Source organism: Leptosomus discolor, chromosome 11, assembly GCF_034619465.1.
Source record: "Leptosomus discolor isolate bLepDis1 chromosome 11, bLepDis1.hap2, whole genome shotgun sequence".
Lineage (NCBI taxonomy): Eukaryota > Metazoa > Chordata > Aves > Leptosomiformes > Leptosomidae > Leptosomus > Leptosomus discolor.
The window spans coordinates 2,998,082-3,018,776 of record NC_141401.1 but is presented as its reverse complement, the minus strand read 5'-3'; the positions used below and the strand labels follow the sequence as shown (position 1 = coordinate 3,018,776).

Below are 20,695 nucleotides of genomic sequence, written 5' to 3'. Positions count from 1 at the left end.
ATGTTTAATAGTAACTTACTATTGCTCCATTCTGATATTTTAGGCTTTGTATTAGAAACCACGAGAGTATGAAACAGTCTGATTTAAAAAAAAAAGCCAACCCACAACATTGTGAATTCTAAAATACCGTGGATCTCTTCAGCTAAAAATCTGTAGGTGAATAAAACAAATCCTGGATTTTTTTCTGGTTTTAAAGACGTGTGGAAAAATCAGCTACCGATTATATCAGTATGCTCTTGGAGTTGATCTATTAATGACAATAGAATTATTTCGGCTTCAAGCTAGTACAGCTGAGGATAAGATCTGGCCCTAAGGTTATAAACTGGATACTGCTGTAATGGAAAAAAAGTCATATTAATACAAACAAAATGCATTTTATAGGAAGCTAAATGGAAGATCGGTTGTTTTTTTTCTTGAAAGATACACTGCCTTCTTGCAAAGAACTCAGAAAAAGTGAAGTTAAAAATACCTTAGAGCTCCCCCTCAAAGTGGTCACTGTTTCTTTAAAATTCAAAAAGGCCTTCCCTTGAGTAACAGGCTTATCAGTTTTACTGAATTAATGTGTCCACAGGAGGGAAGAAACATGTTTCTGTGTTTGAGTGACAGTGCGGATGTCACTCGCAGCCTGCAAATTCTCACAAATGTGAAGTCTCATTCCTCCAAGCTCACCTTATCTGTGACCAGCCGACGTTTCCTGACCCCATTAACTCACTTATACAACCACACGTGGAAATCCCTACAACTCGAGACTACCACAACTACTGTACAATATTTCTGGACATGATAAGAGACAATTAGGCTTTATGTTACTGGCAACGCATGAAAGTTATTGAGGTTGTAAAGGAGGGTGAAATACATATTTCGATTTCCCGTATGTAACAGCAAAGAGGGAGGCTGCTCTTATGAGACGCGAATGAAGCCTGAAGGTGAAAACTACCAACGCAATAACAAGATGTTTCTTCCTTACCAGCGCATATCATTTTCATACCTGTATTTGCCATCCTGATTAATTAAGGAAAACCTATGAGGGGTTCTTTTATAATTAACTATGGGATGCACATTTGTCTATTTTCCATCTTGCATCTACAGTACCATCCTATTTTCCCCACGCGCTTTTGGGATGTTAAAATCTACCGAATAAACTTCAGCTTCAGCTATTCAGAAAAGCGACTGAGTAAACCAGCGCAGTGGATAACGGAGATAGCATCGCGACTGCAGCGTTCTATAAAAAACAGAGCGCGATAGGAAATAAAAAAGACAGAACCAAGATTCGGATAAGACAGCATTTCAGATTAAAGGAATTCAGATAAACAGGATTTTAACTGACCTTAACATTTACAGGAACGGAATATATCCCCCTGCAGATCGCTTCCTATTTAATCGCACGCAATATCTGAAAGGTTAACAAAATACACACTGCCACAATTAACGTGAAGCACGTTGACTCGTTACGGGGAGGAAATGAGCTTGCTGCGAATATCAGCCAGGCCTGTGGCTTTCCTTTCTGTAATCTGCTTGCGAGCGGGATGTCTGACTGTGAAAACGGATGGACTCGGGTCTTAGAGACAGGATGAGCAATGGCTGTGTCTGGCTTCCCAGAGAGCCCTGCTAACCTGGCTCAGGTCGAGCACGAAGGGAGCACCTCCAGAAACAAGAGGACAGGCCAGCGGCTGTGACCAATTTAATTACTGAGGGCTGTACTGAGGGAACCAGCTAAAGGCCGTGTAGCAGTAAGTAGTTGGCATTTGTGAGGAAGCCAGTTCTGGTACAAAACATGCTGCCAGCAGCCACCTTGAGGCGAGAGGACCAAGCTGATGGGGTTTGCAGCTCAGCTCGCAAAACCCATACGGTTTAGCTGGAGTTGTAATTTCCAGAGCCACGCAGCATTACACCCAACAGAGGAAGGCTGCCTCACCACGTTCTCCCTAGCTTCTGACCCACCCAGCAAGGCTACCAGGGCAGCTGGGTCCTTTTCTGTCCAGTTTCAGGTTATTTATGAAGCAAGAGAAGCCTAACTGAAACTTATGACCATATCACTGTCACTGAGCACCCAGGAGAGGAGGTGGCACGTGGGTGACACGAGACTGATGCCTGCTTCTCTAGGCCCTGTTTGCTTGCAAAGGACTTCCAGGAAACGCTCCACCACGCAGCTTCGCTGCGCTTCCATTCTGTCTGCGGATTCAGAGTGTGCAAGAGCCCTAATTAACCAAATGCAATTAGCACTGAAGCACTCCATTTTCAAGCATTTTCATTTTAACCTGAATGTACACAAAATAACACCTCTTCCACAAATGACTGGTATGTTGGGAGCTTTAAGGTATCTGTGTGCACATACACCCAGGCAGACAGGTGCCGGAGCAGTATGGCAGATGGCAGATCTGGAGTAAGAGATACCCTTATTAGTCTTTGGAAAACAATCAGTCTAATCAGTCAGGACTCGATCCTGCTGGGGGTTACACTTTTCCTTTTTAACCTAGCAATAGATATGAACACCTTTTGGTTTCAAGGGTACTATTTATCTACGTGAGGTTATGCATATGCAGTACTGGTGCACGCTGGAGAACTCCACTCAGCGCAAGGCTGAGCCCGTATTGTCAGTGCATGTGACATTTCCTTCCTGTGGAGGAAAATGCAGCTCTGTATTGTGTCAGCAGGTCACAGATCCGATTTTGGCCCATATTTGAACAAGTTTCACTCCGCTTGTATCACATGAGAGCCTTTTGCCAGCGTGGTTTTGGTCTTTTATGTACAGATGTTACGCTTGCCACGCTATCTATCTACAAAGCCGTTAGCGATACAATGTGCCTGGTTACCTGGTTGGGTAATTTTCAGCAATAACGACAGGGCGCGATCATCTTTAGATCGGATCTAACTTCTGCCTTTGGTTCCACACATGCAATTTCCCACTGAACTTAATGGAAACTGTATATGCAGGTCTCTAAGCAGCTTGTTGCCAGTGTGCTTATTTATGCATACAGCTGGTTTGCACAGCTTTGTGATCTCCTGGCTGATATGTGGGAATCTCTTGATCATCTTCCCCTCTGCCAGGTACTCTCAGGTCCTGAAAATTACCTTCCCTCAGCTGGTACACAGGGAAGGGCACTGGCATGAATAATAGTCTTAATGGGTGGCAGTCATGACATAATAAAAGGATGGTAGACGGCTATTAACTTGCATTGTATGCTACTCTTTACATGCTTTTTTCTCTTCTTTTCCCAGTCTTCCGCCATGCTCCTACCATCTATCCGTCTCTGAAGGTTTATATCAGTAACAACTTGCAAACCACTTTAAAGAAAATGGGTTCAATCTTCCCCTTGATCTTTACATAAAACACTGACATCAAGAGGGAGTCCCACGTGTGGGATGAACATACAGAATATGCTGTTTCAGATGAAGTTTTGTGTTTAGGATCAGAATTCTCTGTCTGGTGTGAGTGGGCAAGAAAACCTTCAGATGTTCCATGATCCTGAACTTTTCTGATCTTTTTCAGGCCATGCCTAATTAGTACCAAATTCAGAAAGCAAAAATTTAAGCCTGAATTATTTATCATGTCATATTTATAAAATGCGCTGCAGTACACAGCGTGGCCCAGTTCACAACAACTACAGATAAGATTAATCTTTCACCAATGCCATACTCCTTAATATGAAAATATAATTATCTAGCTGAAGAGCTTCTTAAATTACATACTTTCAAACTAGTATGAGCAGAATTTATCCTTGTGTCTGGTGTTAAGCTGAGTGGAAAAAAAACCTGGAAGCAGAATTGACAAAACACGTGTTGGCTCTGCCTATCAGCATTTCCAGGGCACACCTCACATCGCCCAGTCAACATCTCAACTCCAACCTGGTCTCGAATACTAACATAATATTTTCCTCCCTGAAATGTGATCCTGCAGAATGGAGTTCCAGAGCTGCAGAGGCACACTGAAGGATAAAGTGCTTAGTTTGCAGTAAGTCCCCTGCAAGTTAATACACATTTATCTTGCCTAATATGGATATTAAAACAATAAGGATATCACAGAAATTATTCTTACCTTTACTTGGAGCAATTTCTATCTGCATTTGATGTACATTTACGGATGAGCGTGGGAGTAAGTATAAAGTATTTGTTGCAAATGCCTTTGAGAAAAAGCCACACCTTTAGTCTGCATTGTCTGCAAAGTACATTTTCTGCAGTTTCCTCTGGAATGCTACATCCAGAAAGATGTGTAATAAACTTTTAGAGTAAGTGTGTATAAATATAACTCTTTAATGTACTGTACTTTTAAAACCCATTTTCTCCCTTGAAGAAACTCACAATGACTACAGGAAAGCCTACCAACTGTTTCTCTGATGATCACCAATAATGCACAGCGGAGTTTTAAAGCCTGATAGAAGGATATATTGATGGTAAAGTGGCTCAAAGAAAGATGAATGCAGTCCAGTGAGTGAAGAACATAAGCTGCAGGAGGGGATATTAGTGAGCTTATAAAACAGATTTTCTTGTGGGGAAAATGCCCTTTACGGGGATGCATGCCCAGTATCTTTGAAAAAATTTATTGTAAGCAGCCTGTAGAACTTCCTATTTTTGCATTTTATTTAGTTCTTAAAAGATTTTTTTCATCGTACATTCTAGGTATAATTTCTCTGCTTTTCCTTCATGCTTCTAGGAGCTAAGCTGCTGTAGTGATGTTCTCTCCATCAGAAATAGAAGGCATGCATTGGTCTGAACGATAAATGAAGGGGTAAGGTGACAGTCTCCCAAATACTGGCTGCCTGATCAGCCTGCCTTGCTCCATACATTCTTCCCTCTCACACTTGTTTGAAAAACAATGAAATTTTCCAAATGAATTGCTGTTAATATAAATGCATTTTGACTGCCAGTGCCACTGGTGGTCCTGCAGTTATGGGCAAGAACATAAGTTTATGTGTCTCCAGGGCCTCTACAGAGAGGTAGGGAGATTAAGCAGTATTTAGGCAGCTAAGTGTGAAGTACCGGTTGGGTCAGTCCCTCGCCCCCCGCTGCCGTTCTGTTAGCTGTCAAAAGCCGGCAGAGAGACATATCAGTATGGAGTCAAGTGCAGGCCTGATTGTACTGAGATCTCCAGCCTGGACTCTCCGACTTCACTGAATATTCTTCTCTGCCTCCGTGTAATCATGAGAACTCTTTGTCAAACCAGCGTTAATCTGCTCTCTCTGACTACGCTTCTGTGTGACAAGGAGCATGGGAAAATGGGAAAAGCATAAAGACATTTTATGACAAAACTGGGGTTTGTATGATGGAGTAGCTGTAATGACTCAGAAAACACCTATCTGCATCCCCAGGTGTGGGGGTCACAGGATTCGCCATACCACAACTGCACCCCCGTGGAAAGGGCTATTCAAGGAGAAAAACTCTGCAGCATTTCCAGATGATCTGCATCCCTCCTGAGGATTCTTTGCACAGAAAGCTAACATCTGGCTCCGGGTTTGGAGCCATCTTCAGCTAATCTGAATACAAATTTAATGAACGCCAATTATTGTCACCATCATGACTGATTTAAATATGGGTAAGTTCAGCTGATCTTGTCTCAATCTATTATTTAAAAGTTTGCAGTCACGAGTCCAGTGCTATAACAGATGTGATAGCGAAGTGAAACAAGCCCCCCCCAAACCCCCCAAAAGCCCAAAACAGCAACCCCCCCCAAGGTTTAGAAAGGTAATTGCTGATTTTACCTGTCCAGCCTGCAAGACAGCAGCAGTAACCGGTGACAGGATCACACCCATCTGCATGGTTACAGTCACAACGTTCACTGCAATTAAGACCATATGTTCCATCCTTCCAAAAACATAAATAAAAAGTCTCTCAGTAATCAGTTTTTGGTTCTAAAATGTGCAAAATCATCTATCATGTCCCTCTCAATGCTGAGTCGCATTTTTTTAAATTAACACACAGAGAAGACAGAAACAACTCGGTGCCTAACACTTCTGCGTAGAACCAAATGAGGAATCACTTAAAAAAAATACGTTCAAGAAAATGCAGGTGACACAGCAACAGCTCTGATAAAATATAATGCAAAGTATAATACATCTACGTGACTGCTAGAACCCCAATCTGTTATTTACACATTATTTCCTTCAGATATCATAGTCAAAGTGAGACACTGATCTACTGTACACTTAGAAGAGCTACATGGACTATGTTTTTAAAGGAGATGCAAGACCATCCCAGTTGTACTTACAGGACATGGCTGGTCACAGTACTCCCCTTGCCATCCAGGTGAGCAGAGACAGAAGCCATCAGCCGGCCTACAGGCTGCTCCGTTTGTGCAGTAACATGTCTGGTTACAGTTAAGACCCCAGCTCCCACTTGAACATGGAATAGAGCAATCCACTCCTTGCCACCCTAAAGAAACACGAGAGAAACGGCATTTGGGATGTTTTCATGAAAAAAGCAAGGTAGAGAAGCAAGGAAGGCAGCTTGCAAACTACAGCTCTTTGATTCTAGCACTGGTTTCCTCCCAATCTTGGTGTAAATTAAGATTACCTGGGGATCAAAGACAGACCCTTTAATTATGACCTCCCACCTTCATCTCCCAGCACCTATACATACAGAAGGGTGATACAGGTATCACTGTGTTGGCTGTTCACCAGATTAAGGTGTCTGATGCCTCTCTGGGAACTGGTCAGGCAGCAAGAGAGCGTGCAGTACTGTCTGCCAGGCTGGAGACCTGCTGATCAGCGAGAATGCAAGAAACTTCCCATTCGATGCTGCCTGTTTCTTACCTCATTTTTTTTTTTGAGAATGCTCTTTAATATAAAGAAGCTATTACACCTAAAAAAAGACCAAGGCCATCATTTCTAACCATTAAGGCTCAAACCTTAACTACCAGCCACACAATGGCTTTCATTACACTGCAGCTGTACGTAATGGAGTTGAGCAGTAACTCATGGTTTATACGCCCTCATTAAATAGGGTTCTACAGTGATCCATTAATTCATGTTTGAAATGCCAGATTTTATCGTTATTTGCCTCACTTCTGTTTTAGGGCTTATGTATGCCATACAGGCATAGCTCATGTCGGTGTTCTAGGGGAAGGCACTGCTATACGATGAACGTAAGAGACACTGGGCTATGGAGCAGTACAAGATTCCTCAAGTGATTGCTGCACACACAGGTTTTGTTCACTACCAAGCACGTAAGGGAATTATGGACATATGTGTGGGAAGAAAAGAGTTTAGTCTTGCAGAGAGATTTTGAAGCAGGCAAGACTTCTTCTTTCCCCAGATAAAAGCCACATCCTGCAACCCCATGCCGACCTAGGAGACAGAGGGTACCTGCACATGGCTGGGGTATCACAGTGTCAGGGTACAGGGAGGACGAGGAGCTGAGGATGGCAGCAAAGGCAGACGGCCAGGGCCCACCCCCCAGTCCCCAAGCGTAGGGTTGGCAGTTGGGATTGGCTGGGAGCCCAGACCACTGGGAAAGCCTACGGGAGCGAGACTGGTCCAAGGTCAAGACAGGCAGGCAGGCTGCAGGTCAGGGTCAGGCCTGGTGAGGATAGCCATGGCCGGGCACAGCCCAGGGCGATGGGCTGAAGAAAAGACAGGCAGGAGGCCGCCTCTGCTCCCTTGCCCGGTTGTGCCGCCCTACGCATGGAGGAGAGAACAGGGGCTTCGGAGTTCTGGAGAAATGGGGCAGCAAAGTGATAGAGAAAAAACCCCAACAGTCTGAGGATTGCTTTGCATTTCCTCTGGAGAGGAGCTATGGCTCTGCCAGCGCACTGAGTTCTGTGACCTGTTCTTGCAGCAGAGCAGTTAAGTCTGGCCCCTGTTCAGGGCAGAGACAAAACATACAGTCAAGCCCCTGTTGAGTTTGGATACTGGGGCAGACTGTTGAATTACCAACAGCCACAAGCAAATAGCAGAGCTACTGACTGCACAGCTGTGCTGTGTTAAAAGGGGAGAAGCATTGATGCCAAATTGCAGACAATTGTTAAATCTGAATTTTGTTTACCTTCTTTGCAATAGCACAGACCATCCACAGGGGAACACGCACCATCATTTTTGCAATTACAAACTGATGAGCAGTTGGTTCCGTAGGTTCCTGCCATGCAGGTAATGGTGCAGTCATCTCCCTGCAAACCAAAAAAAAAGTCAGAGTCAGCTAAAGAAATCTGAATTGCAGGAAATTCCCATCTCTGCACAGGGAGGCTTCCTCTTTCGAAACAGCGAACAGAGTGTCATGACTTGATTGCTGAATCTTCAAGCACTTGAGCAGTCACCGCTGCTTCCCATGTTTATGATGCAATTAGTGCTTTGATTGACTTGGAGGAAAGGGACAAGTTTCTGGCATTCATTCAGCAGGAGGTGGGGAAGTTACAGAAACAAACCTCCTAGAACAGATGTTAGATCATTAAGCAAAACATCACTTACGGAACACTAATCACCAAATATACAGTCTGAAACCGTGCAAAGGTTGCTCTGCATTTCTTGGAAAATATATTCTAAGAATAGCATTGTTAAAAAGCTAAAGGATCTCGTACATGCTCTTCTTCCACAGACTGGCAGAGAGGAAAACTACATGGCAGGCACATTAGGCCTTTTTGATGCGTAGCTGGTACCTGCATTTGTTTTCAATTAATTTGCATGAGATGGTGACTTTGGGAAGAACGTTGAACACGGAGTGATGTGTATGTCAGAGAGAGGAGGCACACAGAGCAGAACACAGAAACAGACGGTCTCTGTCCTCTTTCTGCTTTAGGTGCGGGGAAAGTGAGGGAGAGTAAATTCTTACATTACAGAAATACAGAATATTTCAACAGTAAATTACGGCACGCTGTATGCTCGGATTAGCTCGTGTGGCTGAAAGGAGAGACACAGTTCTTACTAATACTGTTCGTCTGACAGAACAAGGGACTTAAAATGTGAGCACAACTCCTTTAAACCTACTTAGTGAGTCCCATAGTTGGGTCTACATATGTTAGCATATACAAGGTATTTTCCCCCTTTTTTCTTCTATGTGTAGCCCTCACTTCCACATCACAAATTAGCTCCTAAATTTACTTCTTCAGTGAGTCAAACTTTAATAATTTAGTTCGATGTCAGGGAAAGCTATCCTACTCCAAAGTTATATAGTAACTACATGGCACAGTGTGACCTATACCATAGCTCAAGGGAAAAGATACTGGTCAAAATGTATTTTTGCAGGTGAGAGGCTTCACTGTTTGATAGGAGGATCCATTTATCAGGAGATAAATGCACAAGATGTCAGCTTCCCTATGCCATGGCAAGTACCTCTAGGAGCCTGTATATCACAGCATCAGACACTGAGACAGTAAAAGGAAATACGAACAGATTTCTGAGCACCATAAACCCCCATATGCTTGCTGTAGCAGTTCTGCCTAGCACCAGTATGACTCATCCTGTTTTATACTAAAAACTTGTTTCAGAGGGAAGTAAAAGAAACGGTTAAAAGATGAACCGCTCCGAAGTAAATCCTACAGGTCTCTGATTTTTGAGTGAAAGCAGTATTTGTAAAAGATGCTATCTTTGACCTTGGTGGAGTAAAACAAGTTCCCCTGAAAAGGCCTGGCAGTAAAAGGTGCTGTCTTGACAGCCAGAAAATCCAAAGCGTGCTGCCCCTCATTACCCTGCCAGCATGCCTACAGAATGAGCTACAGGAACCCAGAGCCGAGCGGGGTGGCAAAGGGGCATTCAGTCTCCACGCCTAATCAATCCTCTGCCTTTCTCCTGTGCGTGACAATTAGACAGCCAATTAGTGCCACTTAGAAAGCCGTATCTTGTGTGAATGAAACTCCCAACTCATTTAATGTACAACACAGAACTGCTGGTACTGCCAATAATTTCTATGACAACTGACCTTATCTGGATTTGAACTACTGATCTAGAAGTAGAAGAAAATTCCTTTGAAAAGGGAAGTAGAACAGAGTGATGTGGAGCTAAAATGTCCTCTTGGGAACCAGATTAACTAAACAGCATCTGGGCCATAGGTGGAAGCAGATTTCCAGTTCCTCAGCTGACTCTGTGACTGCAGAACAGCTCGTCCATGGGCTAAGTTCTCCCTGGCCACGGGCACAAGAGGCTGGTGCAGATTCACCGGTTTTCTGTAGACTTGCTCTGTGTGGATGGCAGTCAGACACAGACACTTTGGGTATCCTGAAGAAAAGGTGCTGTATACAAGCTAAACATCAGCGATTTCCATCTTTATTCAACATGCCTTCGAGTATTGGCATTTACGCTAATGTACTGTACTTTATGGACTAACAGAGGCTGGTCATTCTGGCTTTTCTCCACCTTATACGCACTTCCTTTGCAAACAAATCTTAACTGAAATATAACTGGCTTAATGAGATTTCTATCCCCAGGTTTGACAAGCAAGACCTTCACAGCTCTCTGAGTGACAACTGCCAAATGCACTTAACTTCTTAATTACATAAGAGGAAAATGCACTTGAACTATAGCACTGGCTCTAAGATTTTATTAATTATAAATGCACATCCCGTTATTAACATTTTGAACTTGATTTGGGAGAATGACCTATGAAATTAAATGCATTCAGGTACTGTTAAAGATATGTAAATTCCACCTCCCTCTCACCACCTGCCCAAGTGAATAATGCTGCAGTATGCATCTATCCAGTTGTTAATGAGTTACATATTCTATTAAACTGATTTCAAATGTTGTGCATTGAATCTTCACTCTTGCAATATGGTACTTTATATTTCTATCCTATTTAGTAAAATTAATCAACAGCTGTGCTCCTTATGTTGATTATTCTTTTTTCTATTAAGATCAGGAGGTTAATGAGAGTAGTAAAATGCCTGGATGTGGTTTACATGATAGGAAGGAGTAGCTAATTCAATCAAACGTATACGCTGAAAATGTTAAAGCTATATTAAGAAATCTAGCTATAAATAACTTTGTCTTCTACACCTCCATTTTCCAAGTCAGAATGATCCATCACAAACTTTCAAAAGTGCTTCATTTTCTTCATCAGTTTCACTTAGAAGGCCCAGTTTACCAAAACATATGCCTGAAATATGTCCAATGTATTATTTCCTAATTTCAGGGGTCCAACCTGTCTTGAACACAGCCAACGGAAAAACTTCCTTTATGAGGTGTGGGATCAGGGCCAGCTCCGGTAAACGCCCCACTCTTTGTGTACAGTAGCATGTTCCTGCCCTCTGCTTTGCATCCCACCTCCCCAGGCCCCAGTCTGTGAGGCAGCACCTCAGTGCAGCCAAGGAGAGGGTGTCCCACATCTCCACACGGCTGCTCAGCGGCTAACACGAGTGAGCCTTTTTTCCCTTGAAATCCAATTCTGATGGGAGTATCCCAACATACCAACGATACAGGTGGAGGATCTGTGATTCCTGGCACCCTAAAAAGTCACCTTGAAGTCAAAATGAACAGTGGCAGTAATGTAGCTAACACCACCTATGTAACTTTCTGTACCTTTAAGTACTTCAGAAATACTAATTATTGCTGAAACTAAATGACAGACCTTTCTAGCACGAGAGGTTTGGGCATACACTTCTTGTTATTGTTAATTCTCCCCTACATATTGAGGGTTAGGTCCAAGGAACCAAACTCCATTAATAACTCAGACTGCCAGCTCACATCCATCAGCATCAAATATTAATAGACTCACGAGGGCCAGAGCATACATCTTTCCGGATGGCAGTCAATAATATGTCTTGTTTCTGTTCAGGGAGAGGGGAAGATTTTCTTCCACAAAAATTATTATTGTACAATATTAGTAGAGCTTAAAGACACTGCCTTGGGTGTTAGCTGTGTTAACAGCCCCGGACACTTCAGAAAGTGTTTTCCCTGGACTAATGTTGCCCTAAAAGATTAGATTTCTTGTTTCTGTTAAAAATACATTCCTGCTGTAACCAATAGCCAGCTCCCTCTAAAATTCTTTTCTGGTGTTCAATACAAAGATTTGTATTTATTCCTGTACATTTTGGATCAGGCCTTTAAATCCCTGAAATGCATTTTCAAAGGGAAAAAAAGGGTATCCCAGACCATAAGAGGCGTTAATAACCCAGCAACGGTCAACAACTCCTGGCAAAGTCTGCACCCGTACCTGATCTGTCTCAAAGTTTGACTAAGGATGTGAAAATAAGAGTTTCAGAAGTAGCTACCATCTACAGGAATAAATGTGCCTTGGAGGGCTAAAGCCTGGTTCCACTGAAGTCAGTGGCAAAACAGAAAATCAATTTTTCAAGGCCTCTGCAATGCAGAAGACTAACAGGGCTGTTATTGAACTTGGCCTCAAGTTTGCATGATAAAGACCTGTGTGACAGGTTTGTTTGAGTGTTCTTAAGGTTTAATCTGTCAAGGTGTTGAAAATCCTCAACTCCTGTGCAGATTATTAGGGGGGACTGACAACACTGAAAGGCAACATATTTGAACCTGAGGTAATCTGTAATGTGACTCCAACTAATCTGAGATTTTTAACACGGTATCTGATTTCCTCCCTCTCCCCCTCCTCGCCTCTTTTTGCCAGATGAATTAGAGGTGCAGCACCTGTCACCAGCAACAGGGAAGCTCAGCGCTCGCTTCTCAGAGCTCGCATTAAATGGAAAGAAGGGCACGGTGCAGTGCCACATGTATGTAATGATAAACAGATCAGGAAGACAAAAGGTAGGAGCTGTTTGCGCCTGATGTCTGTGTGTCCAGATAAGCTGATTGGTATGGATTTAGTACGTAACAGTATATATTTATATGTACACACATTATGTGGCACACCAGTGTGCTGGTACACAGTGTCTGTGCACTGGTGCAGATCACAGATACAGTTCTGTGTATTTACTTATTTAATTGTGACATTTACAATTAACCCAAAGTGGTTCTCCACAAACATTCCCTCAAGGTAAACATATGGTATCCAGCAACACAAACTGTCAGAACAAACTAATTTCCCTAATGGTGTTCCAGTGAAAATTAATGTGCTCTTCATAAGCGTATTAGCAGCAGTAGGAAAGTTTGTACTTTTACCGGTCTTCTCCTCCACCCTAGACTCGAACAATTTATTCATGACCTTACTACACAGCATCTTTAGTTTTCCAGACATAATGATGTCCTCTGGCAGAATTCCTTTCCCCTCTGGGCATTACTAATTACTCCCTGCAGACGCTATTATTGGTGCTAATGATAAAATGCAGAAAAAAGGTTGGGGAAGGATCTTGTGCCCCGTGCAAGCCAAGTGTTCAGTTTGCAGGTAATCACTGCTACTAGGAACTGACAAATGCTCCTTCACCCACTTTGTAACATCACATGATGTAGCTGTGCTAGAGTTTGATATACATCTAAAATGGCACGATGAAACCACTCATGAGCTTATTCAGTCTCCTTTTCCCTTTGCCCTTTTCATGGGAGAAGATGGGTTAAGGTGGAAAGGAAAGGAAAATGCTTTCTTGTATTTAAAAAGTGACTTTACAGCTCATGAGTCATCCAAAGACACAACCATCGGCAGTCCTGAATGCCGAAGTCTTTCATTAAATCGTAAAGCACTTCCAAGTGCCATCTGCAAAGCCTTCCCCAATCTGCACCTCGGTGGCATCACAGTCCTCTGAGCATACTGCAAAACTTGGACGTGCCATAAGGACCAAGCACAGCTACCCTTGGGAGTGGGAAGAACTTACTGCTTTGCTTCCTATAATCTTACAAGGATTTACAAACATTTACAAATGGATGTCAGCATTTTATTTCACCTCTGAATTTGTGCTAATATGCTAATTCATACAGTAAATTTCACAGTAAATGCCAAGTTCAAAATTAGTCAGCCTGATAATGATTCTTAAATTTGGTGTTTGATCAAAAGTATTCAGCAAAACATGCACAGGAACAGAAGAGAAACTTCAATCATTATAAAGAGAGTCGTAAGTAAAATTATTAAAAATAATGTTAATTTTTAGTACTTACAGTACTGTATTAAACACTACTTAATTTCATTTTGCTGGTTATAGCCAGAGCCTTTGTTACACAAAAGCAAAGTTAGGAGCACTGACTGTGAGGGGAGTAAAAGTTACCACAAAGTTAACTGTGGTTTGTTATTTTCCAAATTGTTTGTACAAAATCTGGCTGAACTTCATGGATTCCTATTTTATAAACCCAAATATATTTGCTTTGGCCTGCTACAGGCTGCTACTGGCCTGATGGGCCCCTAGAGCCTCTCATTCTACCACCTGGCGTTTTCTGCTTCCCATCGCGTGGCCTCACAATAGAGCCGAGATACATCAACAGTAGATTTGGGGGTATTTCTTGTGAAACCAGGAGTACTCATCCTATGGTCCCAGGGCTGTGGGGGCTTCAGAGCAACGATTATCAGCCATCTTCCCAGAAAGGGCCATCCCCATCCCGTTGACTACGCACCCAGGAAGCCTTTAGCCACAGCTTAGAAAAGCCTTTCATTAGGATTTGGCTACCTGGAGAGTAGTTTGTACCTACTAAAACTGGAGAACTTGTGCAGCCTTTCAGTCTGGACACCATGTGTGCATCGGTAGAGCCGGAATTAACTGCGCAGAGCTCCCGGGTTTCAGCACAGTAAATCCCAGTGGTGGGGGATTTACTGGGCAGGATGCAAGGATCTGCGCACCCTAAGGAGTCAGGCATCGCACGTTGGCTCAGGATCCTTTCAAACTGGGAATGCGCGGCTTGGGCCCTGAGATCTGGTGTCTGGAGATGTCCCTGCCCTGCTGACTCACGGGAATGAGGTGAGGGGGGTGAGCTGCACTGGCTGCGCTGGGGGCAGCAGAGGGGTTTTGCCATGCTCATGCACCGCGTGATCCGCGTGCAGTAAACCCACACGGGCAAACCGACAGGCGCTGCGTGTGCAAGACAGGCCCCATCTTCTGTCGTGGAGGGTGTGCAGAATCTCACTGCTCTCCTGCCCTCCAGCATCCTAGCTCCAACATGCTTCATACATCCAAAAGGAACAATGCTCTGGCACAATGAAATGATGACGAAGTGGAGCAGCACTCTGCATGAATAAAGGCAGCAAATTCTAGCTCTGTGAGGCTTTTTCGGCTCCATGAAATCAAGCGAAAACAAATACAAATAAAACTTTCATCAAAAAAAATTGGATTCTGTGTACTAAAACTCAGCAAACCTGAGCTGGATTTCTGTCAGTGAACACTATAATCCCCCTCGCCACCAGGGAATAGTTTCCCAGTTTGCACTAAAAATACGCCCAGTATCAGTCAGTTATCTGTGATTAAAAAAATCCATTCCTACTGTTCCAAGCCACCTGAATATGGGCATCAAAAAAAAAAGAAAGAGAATTCAATAAAGAGAGCAGGCAAGAGATAGCACCCTTCCCCCGCTTCCCGTAAATCACTGCAGCACTGTGGCTGGCAAAAAAATCTAGACTAACTTTACAACGCTTGAATATCTGCCTGGTTTAGTATTTAGGCCTTAACTGCAGAGCACTTTAGTGTCAGCGAGGCAATGAATACAGCATCATATAATTAAATGTATTCACAAGGAAAGTAGTGTGGAGAGTAAAAAAAAGAGATCATCAACCTCTGAACAAGATTTTTTATACAGTCAGCACTTTTCGCCTAATAAAACATCACAAAACACATTTATCCAGGAAGGACCTCTCTAAAAATAGGAGATTGGATCTAGACTGGGTAAAACAACTCCTACATCATTCCTTGGGACATTTCATCTGGTGAGACGGCGCATCGTACCTGAGAGGACAGCCTCCCACAGGCCACCTGTAAGGGAGTACAAGCCCACGGAGCCATGCGCAGTTCAGAGAACACGATGGAGGTCAGTGTTCAGCTAAGTCGGACGGGTGTGCAGAGCTCGGCCAGCCCCAGCAGTTGGCTCCATAAAGGCGAGATACAAAACCAAACTCCTAATTCTGTTCACAGTGGAGCTGGGGAGATCGTTTATGGAGCAGATATTTCAGGTGGAAACGAAAACATCTATGATACATGGGCTTAGATTTAGGTAATGGGAAGATATATTATCAAGGCAGGTCCATCACATCTATATCAGGAGGATTTCTAATACACATTACGGGGCCAGCTGGATAACCAAGTCCTCTGTTTAGTTAAAGCAATTTAAATCTGGAACAGGGCCACTTCAAATTTATTCAGGTGAGGCAGGGAGTCGACTCTCAGAATATTTTAAACAACTCTGGGGAAGTTATAGTCAAACATCCGTGGGGCTCATTGCTGTTACTATAATCAACTTTGAGCAGCTGCCACTCTAAAATGCTCCAAAAAACATGGCCGTATCACAATTATAAGTCCCAAAAGGTAAAATAGCCCAGGCAAAATGTGCATTATTTCAAGTTAGTGGAAAGTATTTACATGCCTGAGAAGTACACAGCTGGTCCACGTGCTCTTCATGGTGTACTCAGCGAGCTACTTGTGTCCAAACTGTGGGACAGAAGCTGGCTAAGTATGTCAAAATACTAAATTGCAGTCTGTGAATACTACTGGAAAAAACAAAAAAACCCCTCTTTTCTTCCGCTTTTTTAAACGGAGGCATCTGAATTGGAGTTATCACTAGGGTAAAGGAGTGATTTTGACACATTACGTGCAGTTCCATCATCTTCTTTCCCAGATTTGGGCAGGATAGATCAGTGGCTAACAGAAACATAAGCCATTTGGAAAGATGGAGAAGCATTTCAGTGCAGCGCAGTGTACTCCAGAGTGAGAATTCAGGGCTGGCTATGACAATTCTGCACCAGCTATTCTATGGGAGTACCTTTGTCTGGAAATTAGAGAAGGCTTCTGCTCTGTTCGCATAGCCTGAGTGGCACAGTCCAAGATCTACCTTGTAGAACAACTGTGGCCTCCTGACTTCTTTGTAATAATAAATTTGGGCTCTGGCTGACAAGTCTGAACAGTTCTGCAGAAAGGACGTTGCAAAAGGTATCATTTATACTTTCAGCCTCTATGATGTCCTCTGGCAAGAAGATCCACAGTTTAATTATAAATACAAAGGAGAAAAATTATCTTTATTTGTTTGCTTCAAATCCACTGCCTGATTTTTAATTGGGAAAATTCTTATACTGTGATAAATCGCAAACATGCACTCTTTCTTCCCCTTCCTCCACAGTGTAAGAGACCTTTACCCTCAGTGACCCCTTTTCTAAGCAAAATCATCCCATTCTCTTATTCTCATTTTATGGGAGCCATTTCACAATTTAATTACGCATTCCGTGAAAAGCACTATCTTTGTCTTTAAACCTGCTGTGCAATCATTTAATTGGTTGCCCCTTGTTCCTGTGTTATTAGAAATAGTAAATAACCATTCCTTGTTCATATTCTATGCACTATCCACAGTTCCATAGATCTCTATCGTATCTCTCCTCAGCCATCTGTTTTCTGAGCTGAGTTCTAGCTTATTGAGTCACTCTTTGTATAGAAGCTATTCCATATAAAAGATGATCTTTGTCACCATTCGCTACTTCCATTATATCCTTTGTAAGCAGGAATCAGCCAAACTGTAGGCAGTAATTTGAGATTTAGATATATTATGGATTTATACAATACCACAAAAATGTTTTTTCCATCCTGTTTTGTTCTCTTCCTGATCGTTCTAACTATTCTATCCAGTGCTTTTGGTTTGTTTGTTTTTTGACTGGTGCTGAGCACTCATTTGAGTTTTTCAGAAAATTATCCACTTGATTGCCTGATCTGTTCCATGAATGGTAGGAATTAAATTAGAAGTCACCTTCTATGTATTTACTTAACATTATTTTCCCATCATCTATTACTCTGCATTTTTGAACACTGAATTCCAACCCACCCAGTCATTTAGTAACATGAAACCTTTCCCCAAATTTGCTACTATTTTTACACTTGACATTTGCATTATTTGCAAACTTTCTTTTAGAATTCTTCTACAGCTGTACTACACAGTTAAGGATAATGTCCAAGCATAGTCTCAAATCTAAACTCCCCTAGCACGGACACTGTCTGCACTCACCAGGGCGGTCACTAACTGGGACCTACATCTTTCTGTACCAGAAGCTGCCAAACAATCCCACTACCTCAGTGCACGCCTGAACTCTTGTTCCCACAGACTGGATGGATTGAGTCCAGGAGGAGTTAAATGTGCTGTACGCAGCAGGTATCCTCAGCTGGTCTCTTGCTAAGAGCACTGAAGCCACAGAAGCAGCAATGTGGGTGGAAAATATGCAGGTATGGGGCTGATGATGCTGACACCTGCTGCTGACCTTGGTTTTGAGCTGCATGAGCACATGTGAAAGGATCAAAGCAGAACATTCAATGTCAAGTTTAAGCTAGTGGAGTTTGCAATGTACCACCTGAAAAGCTGATAAATAACTTGGCAATCACACGCAGGCAGATAAACAGATATCCCCTTCAAACTTCCACAGATTTTCCTAAACCCCAAAACCTAAAGCAAAGGAGTCCAAGATCTGGTAAAATTTCAGTTTCTCTTTGGCGTAAGAAAACACACCAGGATTTTCCATTGATACATGTCTGATTGTGAAGGATAAAGTCTTCTCCTTTGACGGTATAGTTAGACAGAAAATAAAATGAAAAACTAACCTGTGACTTAGGTGGTTTAGTGAAGTCGGTTTGCAATTTGAACTACCAGGAGAGTCAGCTACCAACACCCTCATGCATGGATCCACAGACAGCGTGGATAAAGATACATACATTTAGAAGCTTCATAGATGAAAAGAGACACTGCTTTTGGCAAGCAGTTTATTCCTCTGCAAAATTCAGATCAAATAACTCAGTCTAAACAGAATATTGAGCTCCACTGATTCTGAATGAGGCTAGAGGAACAGAAATGGAATTTGACATAGCCACATCACCAATTAAGGATAAAATACAGGAAATATATCAGCTAGCAACAAAGGCAGAGGCATTCAGGCTTTCGATATGAAGTTGGTTCCTTTGGACCCACTTACAAAAACTTCGGAGTTATTCAGGTAAATAAATCTGCAGAATAGCCCAGAAGTAAAAGTAAATATAAGAAGAAAGAGGAGGAGACCCAGGACTCGCTCACAGTTCTTACTGAGTTATAGACACTGTGTGTGAGTGAATAAGTTCTCATTAGTAGAGGCAGTCACTGAGGCAAACTCCACTCCTTTATATCTGGGACAATCCTACCGAAGCCAGCAGCTGTGTTCAGGTAGACTTGGGCTGACAAAGTAGAATTTGAGCTGTCACAGACGATTTCTGGAGCTTGTACATTGATAGGAGAGTGAGCAAACAAAATGAAATAGAAGCGTTCATAAAAGAGTCTAAAAAATTCCATTGAATTCAAAGAAAGGGATGCAGTTTCCACAACTGAGGGAGCCCCACTGTGTCTTGTGCATCCAGTGACCTCGTTAAATACTGGAGTACAATAGTTCACCTGCTCAAAAGCATACAACAAATGCCCTGAAGTGAGAGAAGACCCTTCATTACGGCTCATGCAGCCAGGCGCTGACATGAACGCCGTCAGGGTTGAGGAAAACACAAGCTCCCAAACGCTGTGGCTGCCGGTGCTCCAGCAGAAAGGTCTAATTGGTCACCAGGAGCTCTGGGGCAGGAACACCAACCAGCCTAACAGGCAGCAAGCACCTGGTTCATTGATATAAAAATCACCAGGGGAGCGGGTTAGTCTGAAAGCCTGGGAATACAGAGGTGGCCTCCCGTAATGATCTTCCCTGTTGGGATCTGAATGTAGGGTCTCTTCTGTAACACAGCAGAGCCAGAAAAATCCCTTTGTGAGTTGTTATTGACATACTGGTTTTAGCCCGCGTCCAGTTTCTTTCGCGTCACGTGCTGTTCATTGTTTCCTCGTCTCCGTGTGGCCGGGCCATCTCAGAAGTGGACTGAGCTTTCAGAAAGGCACTGCCATTTCAGAACAACGCAGTACAATCTGGGTGGCTTGCAATGCTTATGAAAGATGCTGTTCCAAAAGCTCTTGAGTACCTGTGGTGTTTGTCCCCAGAAAAAGTCCTGCCGGGACTTTGAAGCGGATCACACAGCCACTCCACCAAGCTTGACCTGAAGCAATGGTTTGTGAAGGTAAAATGGTAAAATGGCTCGGTCTGCCAGCGAATTTGCCAGGCACTGCTGATAGAAATGGGGTTTGTGCTGTACATAGCGATCCACAGGGAGCTGGACTGAGACCAAAGTCATTTCATGCAGGCCACTGCACAGCCAAGAGAAGATAATTTTCAATCTGTACTGACCTGGCCTGGATCAGACCTAGTAGCCTTGGGATGCAAAACTTTATAGTCTTTTGTACCAATGTAGCCAATGGCCTACAAAAAAATAAAAGTACAGCTATTTTATGCACATAAATATGTACTTTTGTATGCATAGAGAAGTGGGTAAGAAAATTCAGAGGTCGTCAACGAAAAGGGATCTCAAGATGCAATTCAGAGTTATTTTTCTTCAGGTCTATGAATATGCAAAATGTACAAACGATCCCTGACCTGCTCTATTTATGTGAGGAACGTACCAAAACATTGGGCATGAGATGTTTTGATTTAAGTTAATAAACTCAGACCTTCCAAAGTGCAGCCCAGGCCACAGAAAGTCTTCTGTACAACTAGAAAATGACAATTCTTTCATTTCAAAAACAATTTTCCAGCTCATTCTTAATCAGGCCGTATGGAACAGAGTGGTTTTTGTTGCCTGCTTGAGATCTGCTTCTTGTTCCACATCCACTTGTAAAGTAATTTGTAAGCTTAAAAAAAAATTGTCAGATGAGTT

The 20,695-nt window shown here is 42.8% G+C and overlaps 1 protein-coding gene across 3 annotated transcripts in view; it reads right to left on the bottom strand.

Annotated features, from left to right (window-relative positions):
- The window catches only part of MEGF11 (multiple EGF like domains 11), a 207,708-nt gene that overhangs the window by 50,732 nt on the left and 136,281 nt on the right, over nucleotides 1–20,695 (bottom strand). For all 3 annotated transcript variants that reach the window (XM_086471922.1, XM_086471923.1, XM_086471924.1), the window contains 3 exons: nucleotides 7,978–8,098; nucleotides 6,203–6,366; nucleotides 5,697–5,799 (listed from right to left, as the gene is read on the bottom strand). In XM_086471922.1, coding sequence (XP_086328048.1) covers nucleotides 5,697–5,799; nucleotides 6,203–6,366; nucleotides 7,978–8,098 — 388 coding nt within the window. The remainder of the gene's footprint in view (nucleotides 1–5,696; nucleotides 5,800–6,202; nucleotides 6,367–7,977; nucleotides 8,099–20,695) is intronic.